At 48.1% G+C, this 25,941-nt stretch overlaps 3 protein-coding genes across 10 annotated transcripts; 2 read left to right on the top strand and 1 right to left on the bottom strand.

Annotated features, from left to right (window-relative positions):
• Window positions 1-278: 278 nt before the first annotated feature.
• On the bottom strand, window positions 279-15,303 carry dis3l2 (DIS3 like 3'-5' exoribonuclease 2). 5 transcript variants are annotated; one of them, XM_035519825.2, is made up of 22 exons: window positions 13,919-13,993; window positions 13,719-13,823; window positions 12,644-13,379; window positions 12,092-12,222; window positions 11,562-11,615; window positions 11,365-11,466; window positions 9,824-9,980; window positions 8,362-8,450; window positions 7,730-7,959; window positions 7,427-7,600; window positions 7,195-7,274; window positions 6,984-7,096; window positions 5,753-5,860; window positions 5,261-5,494; window positions 4,634-4,713; window positions 4,241-4,424; window positions 4,043-4,129; window positions 3,801-3,948; window positions 3,564-3,694; window positions 3,231-3,335; window positions 2,912-3,016; window positions 279-2,633 (listed from the first exon to the last, which is right to left on the bottom strand). In XM_035519825.2, exons 3-22 carry the CDS (start codon window positions 13,338-13,340, stop codon window positions 2,532-2,534), a joined length of 3,111 nt encoding a protein of 1,036 aa, XP_035375718.2. In that variant the 5' UTR covers window positions 13,341-13,379; window positions 13,719-13,823; window positions 13,919-13,993; the 3' UTR covers window positions 279-2,531. The 5 variants fall into 5 exon arrangements, with proteins under 5 accessions (XP_035375718.2, XP_081550519.1, XP_035375716.2 ...); XM_081694393.1 differs by lacking the exons at window positions 13,719-13,823; window positions 13,919-13,993 and adding an exon at window positions 15,023-15,303; XM_035519823.2 differs by lacking the exon at window positions 13,719-13,823 and having other exon boundaries at window positions 13,919-14,023.
• On the top strand, window positions 14,947-16,690 carry LOC113587161 (C-type natriuretic peptide 4-like). Its single transcript, XM_081694407.1, has 2 exons — window positions 14,947-15,093; window positions 15,429-16,690. The coding sequence occupies exons 1-2, from the start codon at window positions 14,950-14,952 to the stop codon at window positions 15,693-15,695; spliced, it is 411 nt and encodes a 136-aa protein (XP_081550533.1). The 5' UTR covers window positions 14,947-14,949; the 3' UTR covers window positions 15,696-16,690.
• Window positions 16,691-16,930: 240 nt separating this feature from the next.
• Window positions 16,931-25,444, top strand: mier1b (mesoderm induction early response 1b, transcriptional regulator). 4 transcript variants are annotated; one of them, XR_003411706.3, is made up of 15 exons: window positions 16,931-17,068; window positions 18,189-18,213; window positions 18,319-18,464; window positions 19,234-19,425; window positions 19,647-19,770; window positions 20,601-20,665; window positions 20,779-20,851; window positions 21,370-21,521; window positions 21,643-21,724; window positions 22,306-22,400; window positions 22,508-22,635; window positions 23,058-23,185; window positions 23,353-24,270; window positions 25,127-25,201; window positions 25,361-25,444. XR_003411706.3 is itself a non-coding variant. In XM_027025685.3 (13 exons), exons 1-13 carry the CDS (start codon window positions 17,060-17,062, stop codon window positions 23,634-23,636), a joined length of 1,503 nt encoding a protein of 500 aa, XP_026881486.2. In that variant the 5' UTR covers window positions 16,931-17,059; the 3' UTR covers window positions 23,637-25,207. The 4 variants fall into 4 exon arrangements, 1 of the variants encoding a protein (XP_026881486.2); XR_003411709.3 differs by lacking the exon at window positions 25,361-25,444 and having other exon boundaries at window positions 22,309-22,400; window positions 25,127-25,207; XR_014115747.1 differs by lacking the exon at window positions 25,361-25,444 and having other exon boundaries at window positions 25,127-25,207.
• Window positions 25,445-25,941: the final 497 nt, after the last annotated feature.

The raw sequence follows: 25,941 nt of genomic DNA, 5'->3' as shown, positions 1-25,941 counted from the left end.
TGCAGGATCACACACACACACACACACACACACACACACACACACCCCTTCAGGGCTGTATAGCAATATGGTCCCCAGTTCCCACTGGAAACTGGCTCCCACCACCCTGGGAGAGACTGGACATTCAGAACTCCCCAAAACACACAACCTTTTCAGCACTGCTAGAGAACGTCTGGAAAACCTGGCACGCAGACATCCCTACATCCGTTTCCTCTACCCCCAGAACATGTTTCGTACATAACGGCATCAACGCCGACAAAGAAAACAGGACAAGCGTCTTATGGGGTGCCAGTGAATTTAATCCGCTCCCTGGGAGGAGCAGGTGATGTCCCTACAGGTAGGTGGTATGAGCCTGCTATCAGTATACTGCATCTTCCACTCATACAGTAGTGTGTCCGCATGCATCATGACAGGAGATTCACACAGTAAACGCGTTTCTTTGGAAAATAGGGACCACACAAGCAAAATGAAATAAAAACATCATCTTTTGAGTTTCTTTAAAAAGAAAACAAGTACACACTACATGCAGAATAACTTAAATTGCTTTTATGTTATTGTATTCCATAACTCACTAATAAAACCTACTTTTCTTGAAACGGATTATTAGCAAATTAGCATCAATCCTGGACAAGCGTGTCTGTATGGCAGATTCAGTCCCACTTTGACATTTAAACACATGAAATATTATTTACACTCCACTGAAACTTGATGAATTTCCTTCCTACTGTCATCAATTCAACCACATGGACACGGATAAGGTTTTACACCCCCAAAGAGTAAAAAAATTAAAACAACAAAACCCCAAATCTGATTCAAGCATTTCTTCGTCGTTAACGGTAATCCGGTGTGTCTAACAAGGCGGAGACAAACGGGGCTCGCGCATTTGTCCCTCCGCCTGTCCATCAGAAAAGGACCGACAGCTGCTATGAAACTTTACCGTGAGACCAGGACTGAACCGATGAACTGCAGCAAGTCTGACGGCCAGTGACTCCGCGTCGGCCTTGGGGTTTGTTTGTTTTTTATTCTCGCACCTACTGCATTAAAAACAATAAGCCAAAGCTCTAAAACAAAAGGCCAGTTAGGTGACAAAATAAAAAAAAATAAAAAATCTCATTTTTCATAAAGACCATGTGAAGCGTTCATAAAACAAAAACACTGCCAAAAGGACCCTGGACTGAAAACAGCCTCTGTAAAGAGGTGAGCGCCTCCCACTGGGAGAACAAAATCTTAGACACACACACACACACACACACACACACACACACACACAACTTCTAAAAGGAATTTTTTTTCAACTTCAGATGTTGGAGCTTGTTTCTGCAATAGCCTCACTATAAAGCCCAAGGTTTCATCATAATGGTATATCCTGACAAGTTTACCCAAGACACAGGTCTGTTCGGGCTGTATCTGCAAATTAAGGACCTTACCTGGAACTGGACCAGACAGGTCAGACAGGCCCTGGAATAAACGTCGGAGAAACGGGGCCGCTTGCTGAAAGACTGGAGCTCTGGCGTGAGTTCAGCAGTCACTGCAGTGTGAAGGTCATGTCGCGAACCATGACCTTTTGACAACATAAGCAAGATCGTGCGTCCAACCTTTCCACTTCACGCAACACTGGAAGTCCTGTCACTGTAGTTCACCTGGAATTCTTGCACAGGTACCCTGGGCAGGTCAGGTGTTTGTCATCCCATCTGCCTGTATTGGTACCTGTCATTTTACATACCTTGCGAGTGTTTCAAAAAAAAAAAAAAAAAAAGATTAAAAAGGGTCTCCCATACACACCAAAGTCTGTAAGCCCAGACCCTCCGCCCCGCCCATGGCGGCCTCCCGGGCCTCTGCCATGTGTGCATAAGCAGGTGTGGTGCCCCCTCCCCCAAAACCCCCCAGGGCCCGAGAGGGTTTTTAAAAAAAATCTAAATTCTAACGGTCCAAAAGGCAAAGCAATGTTTCTAATAAATATAAAACAGCGTGTCTGTACACTGGAGCCATGTGGCACTGGCCTGGGGACCAGACAAAGTAAACAAAGAGAACTAAAGTGTGCGAGTCCGACCCCCATCCTCCACTACAGGGTCCTCACCGGCTGCACTACAAAACGCAAACACGCATCATAAAACCGGAAAGGCCATTCCGAGCGCGCAGGGTCTCCCGGATGAGGCCCAGTGACGCTACTTCTCCACGTACGTAAAGCACACGGCCCATCCGGCCTCAGGACCACCCATATCTCATGGCTGTCCGAGCCCCGCCAACACCAAGCACGTGAGGGACAGAGTCATGTCTGTGACTTAGCAGCGTGTTACACAGAGATAAGAGCGGGTGTGTGCATGTACGTGCGTGCATTGTTTTGTTGAGTACTGATGTATGGGTGTGGATTGGTGGGTGTGTGTGTAAAGGCTGAATGGGTGGAGGTCTCCTCAATACTGTGCTGAATTTGAGTGGCGCTGCATCTGTGTGGGTAGATGAGTGTGTGTGCGCGCGCATTTTTTGGTCAGTATTGCTGTACAGCTGTGGGCACAGGTGGGTGTGGAGGTGTGTCAGTGTTGAGGGGGTGGAGGTCTCTTCAGTACTGCGCTGTATTTGAGTGGTGCTCCATCTGCCTTCAGCTGCACATGCAGGAGGGAGAACAGGGAGATCTCCTACAGGGGAGAAACACACACACACACACACACACACACACACACACACACACACACACACACTCTCTTCAGGGAGAAACACCATCCCAGCACACAGGAACATCCAATACCTCACTCACTTTACTGGCTTCCTGTAGCTGCTCCTACCAGATTTAAAACCATGAGGCCAGAAAAGGACCTGCACCCGCTTACTAGTGGGCAAAGGTCAAAACCAACCAGCACCATGAGCCCACCTGTATGAGTCCCTCAGACTGAGCCCAGTGGAGGTGATACTCTACCTGTCTGACAGGCTTCTGCTCCTGGTCTTCGGCGGCCCATATGAGGGTCATCTCAGGTCGCTTGCCCACCTTGCGGAACTGAAAAGACTGGAGCCCCTCAATAGCCTGAAACCACACACACACACACACACACACACAAGACCATCTTTACTTTAGTTTTCACATATAAAATTGAAATGTAAATGTACCCAAACAAGTGTCAAATGTTAAAGTAATTCTTTCCTCAGATTACCTCTACCTTTAAAACAGCTGAACACAGATTCTGCTTTTCGTGTGTGTGTGTGTGTGTGTGTGTGTATATACACAGCGACACACTTACATTACAGTAGATTCTCTTCTGAACACCATAGCTGAGTACCAAGACATCAAAAGCTTTATCCAACATCCCCATCACCATAGCCTCAGAGTCCAGAGGGCCACACTCCTACACACACACACAGCAAACAAAGATTAACTTCCAAAAACATTCTCTTACACACACCAAAAATCATTATTTTCACACATCTTACAAGTAGTAACCATCCAGTCACTAGATAAACACTGTGGCACTGCAGACATCTGTGAGCAGCAGAGCCAAAGAAAGTGTGTGTTACTGCGTGGAGGTGTTTAGGTCAGGGTCAGCGCGGGGTCAGCAGGGTTACGGCTCATCTACCCTGACGAAGACGCTGAAGAAGAGGTCTGCGCTCAGCTCCTGGACCCTCTTAGAGGCCGTCTTCTTATCGTTACAGTGGGACGCCTGCTTTTGTACCTCTTCATCAGTGAGACACAAACGGGGTCCGCACTCTGTCTCACACACGCACAGAAAATAATCATTTTTGGAATGATACTCAAGTTAAGAGAGAAAGAATAGAAGTAAACTGTGTGTGCGCACGAGTTGAGAGAGACTCACTGAGGGAGGCAGCCAGAAGACGGTGGACGATGAGGTCGGCATAGCGACGGATGGGGGACGTGAAGTGCGTGTAGAGCGGAACGTTCAGCGCATAGTGACGGAACAACTTCTCATCCTGCAGGATCCCAGCGCAAAAATACACTGCCATCTACACACACACACACACACACACACACACACACACACGTCATTAATCCTGCCCCTACCTTACATGAAGACCTGACGCAGACTGCAGTACACACCTGCATTGGTCTGGAACAGAGGTGTGTGAGAACCTCCTTCCTGGCAGCGCTGTACTGATCCTTCCCCACCGTCTCATTCAGACTTTTCTGCATTAGAGCACACGCACACACGCACGCCGTCAGCAGACACCAGAGCAGCGTCAGTCGCTGGTGCACGTGCATCAGAAGGCGTTCTGGAGCGTGTGGGGCGGGCCCTACGTGCAGCGCTCCAGACGAGGACAGGTCCATGTGGAGGCCCATCTGCTGACACAGCTCCTGCAGCACGTCCATCATGCGGCCCTGTGGGGGTGGGTGGCGGCGTAGCAGAGCCAGTCTGGGGCTCCACCGGTACACATGCTGGGCCACCGCCATGTTGGCCAGCAACATGAACTCCTCCACCAGCCTACGCAGCACACACTGCACGCTTTACTCTCACTCACACACACACACACACACACACACGTACGAACACGACGAACACGCACGCGTGCACACACACACACACACGAACACACCACACGTACGAACACGAACACACATGCACGCACGCACTCTACCCCTAACAGTATGACCAGTGTGTAGTGAACCAGTGGCCCACAAGATTTCACGAACTTGTTACTGTCTCTGTACTGGTAGACGTAGCAGCCCTGAGGCAAGCCCGTATCTGCGTTCAGGCAAAACGCCAGTTTCATCTGAAAGGAACAAGGGGAAAACAAAACAAAACAAAATCATTATTATTAATTCAATTCCCAGCAATTCACCACAAGTGGCAGGAAGAGCTGGTTGTTCAGAACGGAGGTCCCAACAGCTTTTGGAAGCGAGCGTGCAAAGTGTGTGGAGTCGCGGCGCTGTGGAGGATCGGGCACGTCAGGACAGCAGCAGGTCGGGGCAGGGCCCTCACTGCAGCTCAGGGCAGACGCACTCAGAGAACTCAGTCATCACAACACAGGCATTCGTTAACAAACAGACGTGTAACGGACGCATCTCCTGCATCTCCCCAGGCCCCCTGCAGAATGGAGGAAACACGCGTCAGTAAGCTGGACGCAAACGCCAGGAACAGCGGCGTCTCGCTCTGCCGGAGTGGCCGACTCGCACCCAGACACCGTCTCCGTGTCTCAGTCTTTGAACGTGTTAGGAGGCTGATCATCAGCTGCAGAGTTGACACAGCAGGGTAGGGACGCCGGACCAGGACGCACACACCTGAACCCCACAGGAACAGACGCTCCCCGCCCAACCCACCTGGTCGAGTCGGAGGGCTCCACCTTCGAAGCGCTGGGCCCGCAGGTGTTTGGCGAGGGCGTGCAGGTGGAGGACGGCTTGGTGGATGTGCCGGATGGGGTGCGCAGGGGCGCAGGGCGGGAGCTCCTCTGTGCTGAAGCCTTTATCTGGAGCGTCGATTAGGCTCTGAGCGTGATCGTAACTCAGCTTCACACACGAGCAGATCACCGAGCGACCAAACCACTCGCTCAGGATCTGAGCAGACACACGCACAGTTATTTATTATTTCATTAGTATTAGCATATTTCACCCTAATGGACCTAAAATGATGTAATAACATTTCGGTTAAAGACTGTTTAAAAGTGTCCCTGGACCTTAAACAAAAAAGTGAATTCTGGGTAAAGTGTAGCCATGGTGGATGGGCATGACAGACCGGTGTGTTAGTTGTAAACAAGCAGTCACTGCAGATGAAGGGGTGTGTGTGTGTGTGGGGGGGGGGGAAGTGAGCATCACCTTTCCCTCAGGGGACAGCGTCCAGATTACAGAGAAGGTCAGACGATCAGCCTGAGGGTTTAGACTACACAGCTCCTCACACAGGAGACGGGGTAGCATGGGGACTACCTGCAAGACGAGGACACGCACGCACGCACGCACTTTCATGAGTACATCTGAGATGCACACAAAAAAACCCCCAAAACAATATTCCCAAAAACTTGCAAACGCGTCTCTGTCGCTCTAAACGAGTAAACATGTCTCCGTTACTCTGAAGTATCATTACTGCTTTCAGGGCAAATTAAACAAAAGATGATCATTGTGTACTTCACGCTGAACTTAACTGAACCTCTGAGAATTTTCCTTTTTATGTTTGCAAATTTGTTCCAACCCCTCCACATACACTGCTCACCCACTAACTCTGCTTTTCCACACAAGTCAGTTGGCAGATACTGCTGTTCTAAACTGATTTGATTCTCAAATATAACAAAGTACACGATATTGTACAACAATGAACAATTCAGTTAATTTAAGAATTGTACATCTGAACAAAATATGTCATGCAGGTTAAAAATATTATGTATTAGGTTATTTAAATGCACCTGAGAGTGAACTCTGTTCCTTATTATCTTGTCAGTCACTTTTGGAAGAGATTTACAAACTTTACCAAAACTAATGACTGCTAAATCAACGTTGAGTCAGTTTATTCTGCAAATAAACTGAAAGTGCTGGCAGCTTGTGAAGAAGCCACCTTTAGCTGGGGGGAAAGAGAGATTTACGAGGGGGCTCCGATGAGCCAGCAACCACAGAATGAGGTTGCAAAACAGGCCTGGTGATGTGCTGACATGCCGTGCGCCGGGGCGGAGGGACTCCTGCTCTCCCGACAGGCAGAGACCAAACCTTCACTACTTAAAGATGAAAAAAGAGCTCCATTACAAACCGGGTGCATGTTAGTCTTTCAGCCGAACAGTGTTTAGTTTGAACTATGAATTGGAAAGCACATTAAAGTCTCTCCACGCCGGGAGGCCTGGCTGCGAGTGCCGCAATCACTGAGCCGATCTGAACTTTCAAATCCGCGATCCTCATTCTACCCCGTTCAGTAACGGAAGGTTTTTCCCCCCCTCAAAGGACCATCTGGTCCTCGCACGCGCACGCGCACGCACACGCGCACCACAGGGCCAGAAGCCCTGTGCATCGTCTCTGCCACCTGGTCTCCCGAGGCTGGCAGAAGTGCAAACGCCGGTGGAAATACCTTCTGCACCAAATATACACTGGTGGCCCGTCTGCTGGCGACCAAATCCAAAGCACTGCCCTCCTCCACGAAGTAGCTGACATCGGCGATATGAACTCCTACCTCAAAATTCCCTAAAACACACACACACGCGCGCGCGCAGTGGGTCAACTGCATGGCATGAGATGCAAAATTCTTACAACAGTGAAGAAAAGTCCTGCAGTGCACATACCATCAGGAAGCTGCTTGCAGGACAGGGCATCGTCCAGGTCTCTGGCTGTAGCCGGGTCGATTGTAAATATACATTCTTGTCTACAACATCAAGACGTTCAGTTGTAACCAAGACAGAACAAATCTAGTTCACTTGAAGTTTAAAGTTCAGAGATGCAGAAGAGCTCAAGGCTCTAGCGTGCATTAGAAGAGCTCAAGGCTGTACTAGAAGAGTTAGAAGAGGTGAGGTTTACCGCAGGTCTCTCCTCTTGGCGAGCTCCTCAGCTGGGATGGTCCACGGAAGGTTTTGGGGGAGACAGGCCAAGGATTCCGCTGGAAACTCTGAGCAGTCAACATCGTACTCGGCCAGGATCCCCTCCGTCTCAGGGTCGATCTCACCTGCTTGGCCTAAAGATTTCGCCAGTCGCCTGCATCCAGATGGACAAAGACCAGGACACTGGCACAGTGCATCAAGAAACCCAGACACAGCAAATGTAAGATCCTACTACCTAGTTCATCTGATCATGCCTTTATTCTTGGGTGGGGGGGTATTTTACCCTTCTGCAAAGGTGCTATCAGCTGGCCAGTGCGTTATCCCGCAGATGAAGAGGGTGTTGGTGTAGTCGCCTGGCCTGGTGTTAAAGTCCGCAGGGCAGTCAGTCAGGGGCACGTTCACCCGGGGCACCCGGTGGTCAACGGGCGAGAACAACGCAAAGGTCTTGTCTGGGAGGAACTTAATAAAGCCGGATGCTGCTCTCGAGTGCTTCAACTCCGTAATATACACCACCTGAAACCCAAAATGTGTAAACTCTTGATGACAGAAGTGCTAAGTGATCCTTAGCACTTCTAGAGAAGCACCCAACAGATAAATGAATTAACATTAGGGAGACACTGAACTGTTCCTGAACTGCTAAACGTGTTCATTTTTATACTCTTGTTAACTGAGCTCTACTCAATCATGTCTAATTAATTCAAGTCTTTTTGAAAATTGAGCCTTTTTAAAGAATAAAATGGACCTACTGTAGACAGAAAATCCTAAAATTGGCCTAATGTCTTTCATAAGAGGCAAAAATGGTCCTTGGTTTTAAATTGGTTTAAATCTTTTAGTAAATCACTTGTCACCTTACGGACCGGGATTACCGCAATACAGAACAAAACAAAGCAAGTCTTTTCAAATAAATAAATTCACCTTTCCAGTCCTTTGAACAACTTTCTCGGAGGTTGAGCCAGAAGTGCTGTGCTTATTTGAGTGCTCTGAGTCTTCTGGTACGGCACGAACTGCAAGACAGACAGGGGTTGGTTGGGAACACTGCTGAATTTAAAACAATCACACTGGAGACCAAACTGAGCTCACTACAGACTCCATAATCTGGTAAAATCACACTCATCAGTCACACAGCACCCCAGTGAGCACATCACCACACCAACGTGGACATAGGAAGCCACGGCACGAGGCGTGACCTCACCAGGACGATCCTCAGGACAGGCCGTAAAAACTACACAGTGCAACCAAACCACACCAACGCTCTCTGATTCACGATTATGTCTCAAGACAACAGTGGCAGTTTTTCTCCCCCTCGTATCGGATGCAGCATCCATATTACACAACAGTACTCTTGGGAAATGTATAAAGTCTGACACTGACAACTGAAAAAGGCCCAAGACTGCGAGATTCAAATCCTCTGCAAAACACTGATGATACCAACTGGGACATGTAAAATTAGACTGGAAATACTGGTGATACAAACTGGGACATGTAAAATCAGACTAGATTCCTCAAAAGAGGCTTTTTCTTCCAATTCACTCATGTAGACCAGATCACTCGAACCACTAAAAAATCATGGAAAATCTTTTAAAATCATTTGAAATCTGGTGAAAACTAGTTGCAAATAAACGCTACTTTGTGTACAACCTTCACTGTGAATGGGAAGCACAATCTGTAAACTGCAGCAAAAGAATGGGGTCACCTGAGGCCACAACAATGATTCATTAAGAAGAGAGAATAGCTCATTCATTCTGTCAACACAATCGATTCTTTCAGCAGCCGCTAACCTCAGTCACCACATGCCTCCAATCAAGGCAGGCCATCTGGAAGCTTCTGCACTGTTGCGCATTAAGGGCATTTCATGATTTCATATTACATACCTGTGACAGGCATGTATGAACAAATACATCTGGGCTTTACAAACACTAAGAGAAAGAAAATCTCTCTCAACCTTTGGCTGTTCAGTCATCAATGAGTGACTCAGAAAACTGACATCAGCTTTGTTTACATTCAGGTCACACGTGTCGTGTGCCAACCGAGACTCCGCGAGCCGCACCAGGTATACCCGTGACCTTCACCACACTGCAGGTGTGGGCGCGACTCAGAGGGACCGTCGCGGGGACCTTTGCCCAGGTGAGTCAGACAGTGAGCTCGTGGAGACATCTACTGTGCTCTGAGCACTGCGTAGAAGTTTAACGCCAAGTCTTCCCAAACAACAAAGCCTAAACAAACTCACTTCCAGTATAACGGATCTGTATGGGAAAGAGGGAGAAGTGATATGAATGGTGAGATGAATCTGTTTCCAGAATCCCATATTCAGTCCAGTAGGACATCAGCACTGCAGTTTAGTGCGTCTGTAGAGCTTTGGAAGGGATCACGTTGGTACCTTTGTCCTGGAGACTCACAGCCTCCATTTTGATCAACACTTCTTCCTCGTCCCCACTGTACTGGGCCTCCACGATAATGTCAGGGCTGGAGTGCCTGCCCTGGCCAGGAGAACTGTGTCCTGGGGGACTCTTCTCGCTCTCCACCGCATTCTCCACCTGCAGCAGAGGCAGACCGAGGTCATCCCTGCTCCGCAGTCTCACACAGGGTGGAGTGGTTCACAGCACTGTAACCAATCAGGGTCAGGGCCATGAACCCTACGGGTCACATGGCTGCAGCGTTCAGCAGCACACGGCAGAACACAAGATCCAACAGCTTGTAATGAGCCCATCAATCCTCACACGAACACTTTTGCTTAATTCATACAAGTGTCTCACCGTGCTCCTGTTCTCTGCTGTCCCGGACCAATCGCCACGACCTCGCCGAACTTCTGTAGCATGCCTGATCAGCACTGCTGCTCATGTTAACTTTTTAAACTTTCAACTTTTTTTCTAACATTTTAAACTTTGCTTCACCATCAGTTGCCTAAAATACATTTTTTCGTATCAGAGTATCATGTCTCTGCAATTAACTTTTGATTTTTCTTAAAAATAATAATTACACATTTATAAAAATATATATTCAATAATGAAAGTATTTAAGCAAGGTAATAACACCCCCAAAGCTGCCTCATCAGTAAATTGATCTTAAATGTGTGTGTGTGTGTGTGTGAGGAATGGCTGTTTGTGCCTCTGGGGTGGAAACAGGGCCGTTTAATTACCCTCCGACCCACTCTTTATTTACAAAACGTCTCACTGACAAAATGTGCCTTGCAGCGTGTTTTCAAACACACACACACACGTCCGCACACATGAACGTGCAAAATTAAACAAACAGGTTACATTCAAAATGTCTGCAGGTCCTTACTCACAACGATCCAAAATACAAACTATCATTTCAACTACGGTATTTGAGGCACAAACAAGACTAGAACGTCGTTCTAGGCGTCCGGAACATCGCTGGGCCGGAACTAGTGGAGGCTTCACTGCTATCAGTGCAAGCCCACCTGGAGTCAAAATGAACGTGACCAAAGGTGTGACTAGTTGGGCTTCCCCGGTCAAGCAGGGCCTCTGTGGGCAAACGCAGGGTGTGTGTGTGTGTGCCGAGGTGCTCTCTCTTTAAGCGCGCTTCGACCAGCATAGCGGATCACTCTGACAAACCCACATGCTGCGACAGGAGGCCAACACCTTTCTGGATATAATCGCTTCTGCTTACATTTGGCCCCGGGAGATGAAGTGATGGGATTATATAAAGGAGAACATTCATTTCTTTTCCCAGAAACCTGAGCGGCACAAGCTCTTCCAACCCTTGACAAGCAGGGAGTCTTGCGGCCCAGTGTGCTATGGAGTGTGAATCGAGGGCGAAGGAACACACAGACACACACACACAGACACGTCAGGAAATGGTTTTAGGACGGCATTTGATAGGAGACGAAGGAACAGGGGAAGACCGAGTGAACAGACAGTACAAAACGAGCCCTCACACACAGCAGCTTGCCAATACCTTCTGTCGTTCGGGAGGGAGAGGCTGGACCACCACCACGTCTCCGTTCAGAGCCCGGTTACGGGCCACGAGCCCGTCCAGGAAGATGTCCGCCGATCCGTCCTGCAGTAGCACAAAGGCAAACCCGTTTCAGCTCCCAGGAGTCTGTTTAAAACCACAGATTTTAATGCAACACATCCCAGAGCAGGAATACTTACAGGAGAGGAAATAAAAGCTTCGTGATACCGCCTGGGGTTAATTCTCAGCGCCCCCTGAAAAGCACGAGGACCAAAGTTATGAAAAAAGGAATACAAAGTTCCTTCATTAGAGAAACAGTGTCAATGTGAAAGCAGAATATTAAGAGAAAAGCTGGCAATGCAGTCACAGTATACACAGGAACGGAAAGGCAGCACATTAAACGTCCTCGCACCAATGAACAGGACAAAGTGTTTACATTCTACAGGCACACATTCCAATGTTAAGAGTGCGTGAATTAGCCAGGGCTTAAATATTAGCCCGTTCCGACAGTGGCTTCTCTGCTGCTGTGGTTCAGAGGCAGCCAAAACTGTGCCGATTTCACAATTTCAGCCTGCTGATGTAGGTTATAATCTCGAGGTTCTTCCACTCCGAGCCTACTAGAACGGCCATTCCTACATCCGTGTTTCCCTTCTCAGACACACCTGATTCTTCTGGGAACTGTTTGTTCGTTTGGGGTGGGTGCAGACAGAGACGGCCAGTGTGTTATCACCTGAACGAGCTCTCCTCTCTTCAGCCCTGCGGATACCTCGCGTAAGGACATGTAGTCCTCAAACAGGCGTCTCCGCATGCCTCTGGGCCCCCTGCTCTTCTTGCTGCTACTGCCTGGTGAGCTCATCTTCACTGTGGAAGCAGAGACCACACTGGGACTGCGTTAGACACTCCAGCCATGCAGCTGCGCCTGAATCAACCTACTCGTCACATCTGAGATTCAACCAAAAAAGCCCTGCAGAATCAGACTGGGTTACATCTAAACCACATTCAAATTTTAGGAGTCATTTCATCACGTGACCTTGTCAAATCTCTCTCTCTCTCACACACTCACACACACACAGACAGACACACAGACCTGTTCTAAACAAGCATTAGCACCGAATTTTCACAGCACAGCCAGCTCTCCCTCCGAGAAACTTTTTTTAATACGGTATCACTCCTGGTAAATCTGAAGCCCATAAATCACCAGACTGGCCTGCCCCCGTGCTGCCCGGGGCCCAGACTGGCCTGCCCCGTGGTGCCTGGGGCCCAGACTGCAGTGCCACTTTACCTTGCCCCTGCTGGTCTTTGGCCTTGTCCCGCACACGCCGTGGCTCCTGACCACCTGTGGGGTCCCATCCAGGTGAGGCCACCATCTCGTCTACATCTGCTTTGGGCTTCCTCCTGTTCTTCGCCCGCTCCTCTCCACCACGTGGGCTGCTGGGGTCGCAGAGGGGTGGAGAGGAGCCTTGGGTGCCCCGCTGGGGTATCGGAGGGGCCTTGCCCCATGTGCCCCGCAACTGGCTGACCTGCTCTTTCGGTTCTCTTGCCCACCGCAGCTGCTTGGAGGGCACACCGGCGCCGCCATCTTGAGTCTCGCAGGACTCGATGTTCCTGCGCTGCCGGGACTGGGCTGGGACACCTGGTTTCCGTGGCGTCTCATGGCAGTGACGACCCTCTCGGCCTCCCGGCAACGCGGACCCGTCTCCTGCTGCTGCAGGCTGCGCGCAGGGGGAGCAGTCACTGATGTGCGACGCCTCAGAACCGCCCCGAGCTGCTCTTCTTGGCTTGGTTACGGACCTGCTGGCAGGGGCACCCACGTTCTCCTCCACTGACCCAGACTGTTTGCCCATGTCGGACCGGAGCGGCCCGTTCTGCTGGTGGTTCTGGGCTCCAGTGTTGGGATCTTTTGCCGTTCTAGGAGGGTTTTGTGTATGTTTTCCCCTTCTGTGTTTACTGCCTCCTTTTGCTCTATGGGTAGGCTCCATAATCCTGTCCTGGATTTGTGTTATTTATTTATTTCTTGTCTGAAAAGGAGTGAAAATTTTAATTCGTCTTATTAAGAGCAAGAGAGCAGCTCCTCATTCCAGTGTCTTGTAAAGAACAATCGCCAATGCTCTCCAAGCGCTCCCTCGCCATGACCTAGCCGAATATTTTTCGACACTACATGAAGGCACGTATTGAGCTGTACCGAGACGTGCATACCTACCTTCTCCGCACGCGCGTTAGCCCGTGCGGTGGTCTCTGGTCAACTGGGATCACTATCGATGTTATTGAGACACCGGGCATATGTAGGGGTTTTAACGCATTACGCTACTACACAAGTTACAAGTCGTGCTCGTGTTAAAATGTGAACTGCACAATACCTTGAAACAGTCTGCCAAGACGGTGACTACGTAAGAACCGAGCTATGAACCCAGCGGGGCCTCGCGCTGCTAACCGAGCTGTGCTGCTGCTTCACACTCTGCAACCTCACCATCAAACACATTAATGCTCAGCACACAGAGCATTCCCACAAAATACAGATTTACAGTGTCCCTCATTTTATTCATGGCGATTTGCATACCTGTTCTGTCGTCTCAAAACCGAACCTTTTCAAATACGATAACGGTGTAAAGAAGGGGTTTTCTTCCGGATTTAAATGTAACTATCACAATTGTATTCTGGGAACTGTAGTTCTAATGCGAGATCGAGGTTGTCATGGTCACGCACTTGCCGCCCCCCCCCCCCCCCCCCGCGATTTTCAGCAGCTTTGTAAATTAGCCAGTATTGTAAATTACAATTATCAAAGCTCTCTTTTTTCCTGCAATTCGAAGACTGTTGCTAAAGTCACTAGTCACCCATTAGAGAGGTTTGCCTTTCACAGTAGGTTAATGTAGCAAAAATAAATTTAGTTACCAATTTATATAAATATTTAAATGTATTAATTTAAACTAACAATTGCCAATTATTTAATGCGTAATTAACATAACTATAAATGAATTTAATTTATTTTTAAAATTTTGTTATTTGTTTTTTTATTGTTGGCTATAAGAAACATCGGAATACGTTGTTTGTTCCTTTAGTATGGCATTACATCACTTGGAAAAGAAGCATTATGGGATGTACTGGAGTGAAAAAGAGTTTAAGAGTAAAACGTAACTTTCAGAACTACTTGCTGCGTGCATTATTTAATCCAGACGGGTTCATTTAATTAGAGAACTAAAATGAAAATATAGACGAATGCCTACAACTGTAAGGTAACCTAATCTATTTCAGACTGTTCAGAATTGTCTTTGTCTTCATTTGCTCTAGAAACAATTTATTTGTTACCCAAAAGAATAACCTTCGTGTTTTGGCCATACTGAAAACGTGCCCCAATCTGACTGCTGGGTGTAAACCTATAAACGGTGTGTTAATCTACTGCTCTCTGATACAGGCCCTGGCCGTGAACATTATCATATTCATAACAAACGGTGACTGACACGCTGTTAATCCGTCGCAGTCTTATCAGGGCATACTGAAAAAGGAAACTGGCAACAAGGTATCAGAGGGTGAGGACGCTTTCATTTAAATGTTAATGACATCACGGCTGGATTATAAAGCCTAGCGCTGCCTATGTGCAGGAGAATGTCAGAGACCAGGTTATCACCATCATCCGGAGATCTCGCGATGGATCTCTCTTACTTACTGATGTGTGGCATGCTCGTTACTCTGTGTCTCAGACCCAGTGCCATCCCACTGACAACAGCCCAGGACAAGGTGAGTGCCTCTTCATTTTCACTCCTCCGCTTGGTGAAGGAAAGGACTGGAAGCGCTTCAGGTGAACGGTGACGTAGTCCATATTAAGTCTGTGCGCTCCAGGTGGACGGTGACGTAGTCCAGATTAAGTCTGTGCCCTCGGTGATGTTTATGATGTACTACTCATTTCTCCATTGCTCACACACAAGACTATGATTTCCTAAACCGGACAATGTTAAAATATTCAGAAATCATTTCACTCGTCTGAGTAGTTGTTATTCTTGCAGCAGGTTGCTAAATAAATGTGAGACGCAGCACTGTTCAGTGGCCCGTGTATTTACCTGCGTGTTCTTCAGGTGATGCGGACCGCGCAAGCAGCCAATCGCTCAGTGACGCCGACGCTCAACGACACGGACGTGCGCTCTCGCGGCAACGGGTCGCGCGCGCTGCACGAGCCAAACGTGGCCAACCGCGTGAAACTCACAAAGTTGCGCCAGTCCAGCGATCAGTCGCGTGCTCGGAAGAAACAACCGTCGAATAAGAGTGAAAGGCGCAAAAACTGCTTTGGTTTTAAAATGGACAGAATCAGCGATTTGAGTGGCATGGGTTGTAAGAGCGACTGAAGAGCCGTCTGGCGCCGAGCTGGGCTGTCTGGATACCGCGCGCCAGCCGAGTGATCTGGGTCCGGAGACCTACAGCCTCGCGCTGGTCGTCCGTAGCAAATAAACGATAAAGCCCACTGCACGTAACCGCATAGTCCGGGGAAACGTCAGATAAATGGTCAACGAGGCTATAATGTGTTAACACTGTTAAATATTGCAATTATGGCATCACTGAGTTTCTGGAAAGAAATATTATACCTAGCCAACCAAATTATATTATACGGGCTGCTCTGTGGACGACTTTTGGTCATATTAGGGGCTGAAATGAGGGCCCTGTGTTTCTCAGACGTGACACACTCTGCATTATTCAAAACTAATGTGTCAATATTTTTATTATTATTTGACAAATATTAGTTTTAGTTACATATATTTATGCTTTAGATAAAAGAGTAGATATTTTTATGCATTTTTTTTTTTACATCAAATCTTTTTCTTTGTACAGATAGACACTGACTATTTTAAGACCAGCTGTCAAATGGTGAGATATTGTCTTAATAAAAATATTGTTTTGAAACTTTGTAGCCTGTCTGAACAAGCACTGGTGCCGGGTGCTTATCTGTCTGCTGTCTTCTCCCACACAGCCACAGCCGACTCTGTTAGCACCGCATGGGTCATCTTTAGGAGACGCTCCTCAGGGCAGTTTGATACATGTAATGTTTAACAAATTAAGGTCTTAACATCCTGATCAATTGAAACACTACCTAAAGAGGTTAAGGGTTAAGGGTCTGAGATCACCCCCTTTGAGTGTCCCTCTCTCGGCCGAAGTGTGTGGTGTGTTTCCTGGCCCGGTGCACGTCATTCAGCTCATCCACTAACTCCATCCATCCATCAGGAACAGTCATATATATTCATACTAAAATGAGGCCTTGTGAGGTCTAACCTAGAGAAGCTTTACATCTAGCCTTTGAGAATTACACTATCCACGACTCAGAGGTGTGTAAAAAGCACGCCGTTCACAGCTGTACAAGAGAAGAACAACTCCGAGTAGACGCATGCAGTGACACGTGTCTTACGAAATTACTAAAACAGAATTTCATGCAGTGACCGAGAGTGTAAAGCATGCCCATAAAAGACAGGCATGCCTGGCAATGAATGTCTTTTTTGGACTAAAAACAATTTTACATCCCACTGATCCAATTTTCCACACACAGACAGATCACTGTTTTATGGCGGTTTAGAGGCTTGGAGAACTAATTGCTAAATATAGTGTGCTGGAGGGTTCCGCTAATAGAGTAGACATGACTCTGCCTCCCTGGTACCACACGCAGGTACATCCGGGAACTCCCGAAGCCCCGCCCACACAGTGACCATTCAGCATCGCAAATATGGCGGAGGTAAGAAGCAAATTCTAATGATTTTCCCTAAAACAAACACAAAAAGTACCCTTTTAATTTTGAACAGTATCCCGTTTGTTGGATGCGCCTTTCGGAACGAACGGACACATTTCGTAAAACGTTGCGTACATGCAATCGATTTAAGTTATTAAAACTTGTTGAATTTTCTCAAATTTCATGTCTGCAAACTTATTAGCCAGCTAGCTAGCGAGATTAGCTCGCTAGCGCCGGATAGCTAACCTGGCTAGTTAGCATTTAGCTACCGACGTAAAAAGCGAGCTAGCTAGTGTTTCTGAGATAAAGTTTGGAAGAAAACGGAGGATAAACACTGCTGACTTCTCCTCTTGTGTGACTTTCGTTGTTCTAGCCAGCCTCAGGAACTCCACTTCTCTGCTGGCTAATGAGCAAAGTGTTGGCCAGATTAGCCAGCTAGCTGGCTGGCTGTGTGAAACTTTAAAATCACCAAATATGTCCAGCATGTGTAAAAGAGACATAGCATCGGAGCTTAGTTTCACGTTACGCTGTTAACGGCATAAGACGACACCGGACTTCGCCCGTCGTTGTATCGCTTGCCCCGCTCGCTCAACAGTCTAGCTAGCCAGAGGAGTCTGCAGCTGAGCAGCAGCGTTGGAGGAAGTTAGCCGTGTCCTCGTCTAGGCGCGCTTTTGGACCTCAAACTTAAAGCTCCACTGCCAGAGACGATGGTTTTTAAAACTATTATCTCCTATGTCTGTAGAAATACAATTTAGACTTCATTTTATGCACGTTCTTATCTTTGATGCAGAATTCTATGTGCGATTTAAACGGTATTTCGCATCAGCCCAAACTAGTACCAGCTAAGACGGATTTGCTTAATTACTGTGGAGTTTTCTAGGCGAGGAAATGTATCGCATTTAATGCCCGTGATTGTTTTGAATTAGGCCCGCGGATTTAAAAAATGTCGATACACCGCAGAGTTGGCACAGATATCCTAACCAACAAACACTTGCACTATTATGTCATACAATACAATTATTTTAGTAATCAATACGTGATAGAACCCTTTGTCATTTAAAATGACCACTCCACGAGGACAGGAAAATCATCAGTTGACTTTGGCATTTGTCTTGGTCTTGTTTAGGACTCCTTGGGGAATTCGAGCCCAGGTAAATATCCGTCCTGTTTTGGGGGTAGCACATTGGCAGAAGTTGCATTGTGTTTGCTTTGTAGTATCGTGGCAGTGCTGACGATTTAAGGTCTTTTATGTGCAGGGGTTTCAGTCGGCTCAGATAGCCTTGACTTTGATCCTTCGGCAGAAATGCCCGTGCACGACTTTGACGATGAGCGCACTCTGGAAGAGGAGGAGCTGCTGGAGGGAGAGACCAACTTCAGCAACGAGATCGAAGACCTCAACAGGGTCAGGAACACACTTGTGTTGCGCTGCTTCGTAATATCACCACTCACCTTCATAAAATTACAAGATGAAAGTGGGACGTTTTGATCCAGCTTTGCTGTCCTGTGTGCTTGATGTGGTTTCTTTTGCCACAGTTCATCAGGATAAAGAAAAAGCTAAACTTTATATAAAGTATTTGCAAACTATATATAAATCATGTATACACTGTATGTGACCAGTGTATACATAACTATATATAACCTATATATTAACATAAAGACCAATATTCAAACCAAAGTACGTAAAGTGTGTGTCGTATGAGATATGTACAGATGAGGCCAAAGACTGGGGTGCTGAGGTACATATATACAGATACAAGTACTGATCGGCAATATAAACGTGAATGTAAATTTTTATAGAACATGTATAGTTAATGAATTAAAGTGCATTAATTAATGTGCGCTGACTCCAGTAGGAGGAAGATGATCTTACTCAAAAGGATTAATGGAGATCCTAATATCCGAACAGAGATTTTAGTGCACACTATAGAGGCTGAGCTGCAGTTATTTTGCTGGTCAGAATCTCCCTCCATAAGTTGCTTTAAGAGCCAGCTCCTTAAACCCAAATCTGATATAAACTGCAACAAAGTTGATCTCAGATCAGCATGAGCAGATGATATGTAAACTGCTGCCGGTATGTGGACTTTACACGGCTCGTTTTATAGTCATGAAATCAAACTACTTTTCATCATCTCTTGAATTTGCATTGAACGTTCCCCCCCCCCCCCCCACAGGAAGGAGAGATGCCCATTCAAGAGCTCCTGAGTCTCTATGGTTATGGCACCGGTGAGTCGCCAGAGGAAGAGGAGGATGAGGATGAGGAGGATGAGGAAGAGGATGGAGAAGAGGAAGATGAGGAGGATGAAGGAGAGGAACTGGATAATGATGAGAGCAGCCGAAGCACTGGAGAACTGAAGAGGGTTAAGGTGTGTATGGGGGCGGCACCTGGCTGCTTATCTGTAGGTTATATGTATAGTTATAGGTTACAGTTATGGGTAGGGTGTGGTAAATGTTGGGCTAGGTTATGTGTATGTTGGGGATAGAGAGGTTCTGTAGTACGTTTTATTTTATACAGATCAGCTAGACTCTACATCCTCCTCTCCAGTGGACATGCGGAGTTTAAAGGTTGTAAACATGGTGTTCTCAGGACGAGGGTGTGAAGATCTCGAAGGGTCTGGAGGCCCACTCGGCCGGCGAAGGACGCACTCTCACGTCTAAAGGCTGCAGCACTGCCGAGCTCATCCGCCCCCAGAACTGCAGCTACTTCCAAAGTAAGAGCCCCCACCCGCTGTTCCTACTGTTCAGACGTCCTCCATGGAGGAATTCGAAATGTATGACTGCATATGTGAAGGCATCGGTTAAAATCAGCTGCGCAGCCCGCCGAGTCACTGCAGCGGGTCCCTGGGCAGCCCGCCGAGTCACTGCAGCGGGTCCCTGGGCAGCCCGCCGAGTCACTGCAGCGGGTCCCTGGGCAGCCCGCCGAGTCACTGCAGCGGGTCCCTGGGCAGCCCGCCGAGTCACTGCAGCGGGTCCCTGGGCAGCCCGCCGAGTCACTGCAGCGGGTCCCTGGGCAGCCCGCCGGGACACTGCAGCGGGTCCCTGGGCAGCCCGCCGAGTCACTGCAGCGGGTCCCTGGGCAGCCCGCCGAGTCACTGCAGCGGGTCCCTGGGCAGCCCGCCGGGACACTGCAGCGGGTCCCTGGGCAGCCCGCCGGGACACTGCAGCGGGTCCCTGGGCAGCCCGCCGGGACACTGCAGCGGGTCCCTGGGCAGCCCGCCGGGACACTGCAGCGGGTCCCTGGGCAGCCCGCCGGGACACTGCAGCGGGTCCCTGGGCAGCCCGCCGGGACACTGCAGCGGGTCCCTGGGCAGCCCGCCGGGACACTGCAGCGGGTCCCTGGGCAGCCCGCCGGGACACTGCAGCGGGTCCCTGGGCAGCCCGCCGGGACACTGCAGCGGGTCCCTGGGCAGCCCGCCGAGTCACTGCAGCGGGTCCCTGGGCAGCCCGCCGAGTCACTGCAGCGGGTCCCTGGGCAGCCCGCCGAGTCACTGCATGTCGATGTGCGTGCTGATGTTGAAAGATTCCCTTCTCCACGTTGCAGATAACGAAGTGGACGAGGAATCTGAGGAGGATGAGGACTACATTCCCTCGGAGGATTGGAAAAAGGTAAGGACTCTCCTATGAGACGAGGGGACGGGTCGGGGCTGGGGGTGAGGCATTCCTTCTCACTGTGAAGACCTGCTTTTCCATGCGAGTTCTGAGTCTTCCTCCTTCAACAGGAGATCATGGTTGGCTCCATGTACCAGGCAGAGACGCCCGCGGGGCTCTGTAAATACAAGGAAAACGAGAGAGGTTTGTACAGTGCCATGTGTTCATGCCACACGCTCACTCCGCACTCCTACAGTTCACCCTCTGCCTTATTCACTCTCTGGTTCAGCATCATGGAGGATGTTTGGGAAGGTCAACAAACTAATGGAACTGAACTGATCTAGTTCGCCGTGTTTAAAAGCTGCAAGACTGGAACACATTTCAAAGTAATATTAAGACATTGTAATATATTATTATTTAAAACATTTTTTACTCACTAACACGCATCACCATAACACTTATGTTGGTGTGTCAAAAGCAGTTGTATGCATGGCCATTTTTCCTTTGACAAACAATAACTTTTTTTATTTCACTGAAAACTTGTACAATAAATGTGACAGTTTTCGTTCGGATGCTGAAAAAATTACACATTTCCTAAAAGTAACTTATTGAATTAAACGATGTCTAAATGTCTTACTGTGTGGCTTTTGGGTGTAGTCTGAATTATGTTTACCCGGCCGTCAGTATGTGTAGTGACGAACGCCGTTGCCTTTTAACCCCAGTGTATGAAAATGACGACCAGCTTCTGTGGAATCCAGAGTTCCTTCCGGAACACACTGTGGTGGAGTTCTTAACGGAGGCGTGCCGGCGCACGGGTGAGGAGACTGGAGTGGACGCCATTCCTGAGGGCTCGCACATTAAAGACAATGAGCAGGTACGGCCACTGCTTCTTCTGGAGGAGTCGGGGCTTTACTTGCGCACGCCGCAGGATGGCCGTCTCCTGCGTCTGCAGGGTTGGCGTGTGGAGGCTTTATCTCGGTGTGTGTCTCCCTCAGGCCCTCTACGAGCTGGTGAAGTGCGACTTTGACACGGAAGAAGCCCTGCGAAGACTGCGATTCAACGTCAAAGCCGCCAGAGGTGAGGCCCACCTGCTCCCATCAACACACAATACACCTGACCGTTTGAACACAGCACAGAATCCTGACCCCAACCCTGACACACCAGAGCACCTGGTTCAGTTAGACCTAACCAGTACCACACTGTTTTAACAAGCTCTTTAACCTCCATTCCACTAATGTCAAAGCAGTGATTTCCATCACTTGTTTATCTGTTCCGAGCGGGGGAAAAGACTTGGTTTTGATTGCTTCCACAATTAATTGACTAGCAAGCAAGTGAGCAGACTGCTGGATTTGAGCCAAACCTCAGTCCAGGGGTGCCCACCTTCAGTGTGATGCTGTACCACCCTGCAGATCTTAGTCCCAATCCTAATCTAACACGCACCACCCAGATAATCCAGGACTTCAGTAGCATCTGAATCCTGGCGGCTGGGGTGTGCTGCTGAACTCTGCAGGGCTCTTGGTTTGACTCTCAGGCCCAGGCATCCTCTGTTGATGACAAACTTAATCAGTGTGTTAGCTAGACTCTCCTAACAAAACTGGGTTTTGATCTGTAGTAAGTGTGTTAAATCAGCAGGTACATTATAAAGTCTTTTCCCACAGAAGAGCTCTCCGTTTGGACGGAGGAAGAATGTAGAAATTTTGAACAAGGTCTTAAGGCTTATGGGAAAGATTTTCATCTCATTCAAGCCAACAAGGTAAGACCAGCTTTGCTGTGGAGCCACGGCTGTTCACTCCCCTCCCACTGAGACAGGGTGTTGGACTGATGGTGGAATGATGTGTTTGGTTTGGGCTGAAATTCCAGGTGAGAACACGGTCTGTAGGAGAGTGTGTGGCGTTTTATTACATGTGGAAGAAGTCCGAGCGCTACGACTTCTTTGCACAGCAAACACGACTTGGCAAGAGGAAGTACAACCTTCACCCGGGTGTGACGTGAGTGTTTGCACAGCCTCCCCTCACAATGGCACTGAACACAGTGAGGCATTTGATTGTGTTTGACACAGTTTTCTTCTGCCAGCTGCAATAGCAACATAAGTTTTCACCTATATAGACTACCAAAAACATCATTCAGTCAGTAACAGCGACTATGCTACGCCTGACTAATATGGTTCTTGCTTTTGATGGCTCCGTACTGACCTGAATATGCGGTGATGTCCCCGCTGTAGCTGTACTTCAACGAGAGATGCTCAGACTAAAGACACCAACTGGTTATTCTTTGATGTGGTTGTTTTTATCCCTTGTTTACAGTTACTGTAACCGCCTGGCTTTGCAGTCTATAAAATGTGCCCTATGTGCTGGAATGTTTTCAGCGCAGCGTTGCGAGGTCATGACCCGACTGTGCATGTTTGCTACAGGGATTATATGGACAGACTACTGGACGAGACCGAGAGTGCTGCGTCGAGTCGAGCGGCCACACCTCCTCCCACCACCTCCAGCAGCAACACCAGCCATTCGGAACGGGAGGATGGCTCCGCTCACAACGGTCAGAGCAAACCACGTTTACCTAGTGGTTTAGCATTGTTCAATAGCAGTCGATCCTTCACAACATGTGTGATGTACCAGAGATGCCGCCTAATGCAAAAGAGAAAGTAGTGTCACCTTCTTTGAGTCTTTCTCTCTCTCGTGTGCGTGTGTGTGTGTGTGCTGTAGGCGTGGGCGGTCACAGCAGCGTGTCGAGCGCAGACTCCGGGCTGCTGTCAGGCAGCGAGGTGAAGAGTGACTCGCTGCAGTCGGGCCGAGCAGAGCGCCTCCTCCCTGAGCCCCACGACTCCAACGGCTGTGAGCCTATTGCCGTCGGCAGCGGAGACAGAAACGGCGCCGTAAAACGGCCGCAGGACAGCCAAGCCATGGACAGGCAGTCTAAAAAATGCAGGACAGATTCAGACCCCCTTGCCCAGGTCAACGTGGACTCCCCCAGGGTCAAGGAAGACTGAACTGCCAGTGGAGCAGAGACCAAAGGCCAGACCAAATCCAGCAAATGAGAGGGGGATTTATTTTAGCACCCTGACTGTAGGGAGTGGGACAGTCTCCCCTAGAGTCTCCTCCACAACCAAAGCAAAGCGTCCAGCTGAAGACGGCGGGGACACCACAGCCAAACTCCTACTAATGTCGTAACCAATTACTGCTTCAGATTCACACCCCTCACCATTTTACACAGAAAATGTCTATTCTATTTGTATTGGAATTTGTCCAATAATTTTTTTTACTTGCAAGATATTTATATTTTTTAATGGAACCACGCTGACAGTGGGAGTCTCCGTCAGGTCCTTTTTAGGCTGGAGGGAGGGAGGGACGGTTTGATGTTTCTGCAGGAACGCTGAAGTTGCACTTTTGTACTGTATGTTGGCATCGGGCACTGCGTGGGGCTTGTTTGTGTAGAGCGTGAGGGGCGGAGAGGGCAGAGCTGCTCTGGCCAGGCCCATGACGCCTTCATCCAGGTTTGACATCAGGGATGTCTGCTACTCATGTGTTTGCTAGCCGTGTTTTGATGACGACAAAACAAATCTGTTTTTGTGGGCTTTCCAACCACTCCACCAAGTCTGAGAGGCATCTGTCTTTGGACCTAAGGTTTGTACAGATTTCTTAACTTGTATAGTTCATAGTTTTGATAATGATACTGTAAATGTTTCTGTTCTTTCTTTCAAACTTTTGTTGTGCGAGGTTGCACAAAACTGATCATGATGAAATCAAACCTTGGTGTCTGAAACGACTGCTTCTGTGTGTGGGGGAGGGCGGCGCTGTAGTTTGAAGTGCCTTCAGGTCCAATTCAAAGCTTCACTAGAAATCTTCCTGTGTTACTAGCAGGGCTTTGCTCTCAGATGGGGTAGTGAAGCCGGGCCCTGCACATTTATGAGCCTGAAGGGTTTAGTTCCAGTCCTAATCCAGCCAGACCCGTGCTAAACTGCAGGGTGGTAGATCTCCAGGGACAGGCTCAGGCACACCAATTTATGTCTTAGTGCAGGCATATTCACCAAGGTGCGGTATGGTGATATAATCACTATTCCAACAGCAAATTTTGTGTGTGCAGAAACCATGAAAAGTTGCCGCCTCCAATAAAAAAAAAAAATGAAACGAAAGGAGAAACTTTGCTCAGCTCGGTTTAATAAGTGACTGTTCCCTGTGCTGCCACTGAATGTTTTCTAGATGGCAGTTTAGCCAAACTAGTTACAATTTAGGGGCAGAAAAGTACAATCATAAAAATCTACTTTGTAGGCACTTTGATTTCAAAGCCAGGTCACATTTATGCTTAGTTTCCTTGTGAAGACATGCAAAAACGTTTATTTGAAAATTACAGTTGGAATGTAATTATGTGAAATGTATAAAGAACAGCAGAGGTAAGGGGTCGCAGGAACTCGAATTTTGTAACTCGCCTTGTTAGGTGCGTGTTCCCATTTACATTTTGCACAATTCTGCTTCTGTCCAGCTCCAGAATTGCTAGAGAAGAAAAGCAGCAGGTGCCGTCGTCCCATAACTACGGTAGAGAAACGCGCTCACCCCGGTACTGTGTATGATCCATACATGCCAGGCCTGTATTCTCAGTTTTTATTTACATAACACAAACGACCAAACTTCGCAGCCATACAAACGATCCTGTTACACTGGAGTTTAACGCAACAGCAAACTGAAGTGAACGATGCGGTTCTTTGTAACTTTCCAGAAAGAACGAAGGGTGCGAGTCGTACTGGAGAGCTAATGTGGTGGTATCTCACCGTTACAAGTTTGTTCGACAGCTTCACGACAGAAACGAAGCTTTCGGTACAATTTCGTAGACAGAGTTACAGGTGTGTGTATATAAAATGGGATCAAGAACACTCACCCCAACACCAGTTGTCCGATTGCATTTAATGCACAACCTGCAGAAAATCTGAAAAAATGTTCATCTACTAGACCAGATAGCTTTTGTTCTGATATTTGTAAATGAACCTAAGATTTAATGCTTAATCATGAATTATCTTACATAATATATTACTCAACAAAGACACAATGTACTGAGGTGATCCATACTATTGGTGCTTCAGCTGTAAATTATCCACGGTGAATAGCACTCAGCATATTAAGTTTTCTACATTGCACGTGATTAAAATGTCCCAGTTTACATAATGGTCTAAAACATTTGAGGTAAACCCTAGCACACTACTTTAGGGGGTGTTTTACTCCTTGTATCAATGTGTTGTTGGTGACTTGGATCAAGGTCACCTAATTTGTCCACATGAAACTATTTGTAGGTGCTCCCATCGT

The sequence above is a fragment of the Electrophorus electricus genome, chromosome 13 (genome assembly GCF_041902795.1).
Source record: "Electrophorus electricus isolate QZ-2024a chromosome 13, ASM4190279v1, whole genome shotgun sequence".
Lineage (NCBI taxonomy): Eukaryota > Metazoa > Chordata > Actinopteri > Gymnotiformes > Gymnotidae > Electrophorus > Electrophorus electricus.
The sequence above is the reverse complement of the archived record's forward strand: the minus strand, read 5'-3'. Positions and strand labels throughout refer to the sequence as shown.

Excerpts from the sequence above, each read along its gene's own strand:
- mier1b (XM_027025685.3), top strand. Across the intron at positions 18,214-18,318 it reads CTTGGGGAATTCGAGCCCAG|GGGTTTCAGTCGGCTCAGAT; the intron begins GTAAATATCCGT and ends TTTTATGTGCAG. Across the intron at positions 20,852-21,369 it reads ATACAAGGAAAACGAGAGAG|TGTATGAAAATGACGACCAG; the intron begins GTTTGTACAGTG and ends TTTTAACCCCAG.
- LOC113587161 (XM_081694407.1), top strand. The coding sequence starts at position 14,950 with ATGTGCAGGAGAATGTCAGAGACCAGGTTATCACCATCATCCGGAGAT. Across the intron at positions 15,094-15,428 it reads TGACAACAGCCCAGGACAAG|GTGATGCGGACCGCGCAAGC; the intron begins GTGAGTGCCTCT and ends CGTGTTCTTCAG.
- dis3l2 (XM_081694393.1), bottom strand. The coding sequence starts at position 13,340 with ATGGAGCCTACCCATAGAGCAAAAGGAGGCAGTAAACACAGAAGGGGA. Across the intron at positions 9,981-11,364 it reads TCCCTCCCGAACGACAGAAG|GTGGAGAATGCGGTGGAGAG; the intron begins GTATTGGCAAGC and ends CCTCTGCTGCAG. Across the intron at positions 3,017-3,230 it reads AGAAGAGAATCTACTGTAAT|GCTATTGAGGGGCTCCAGTC; the intron begins GTAAGTGTGTCG and ends GTGTGGTTTCAG.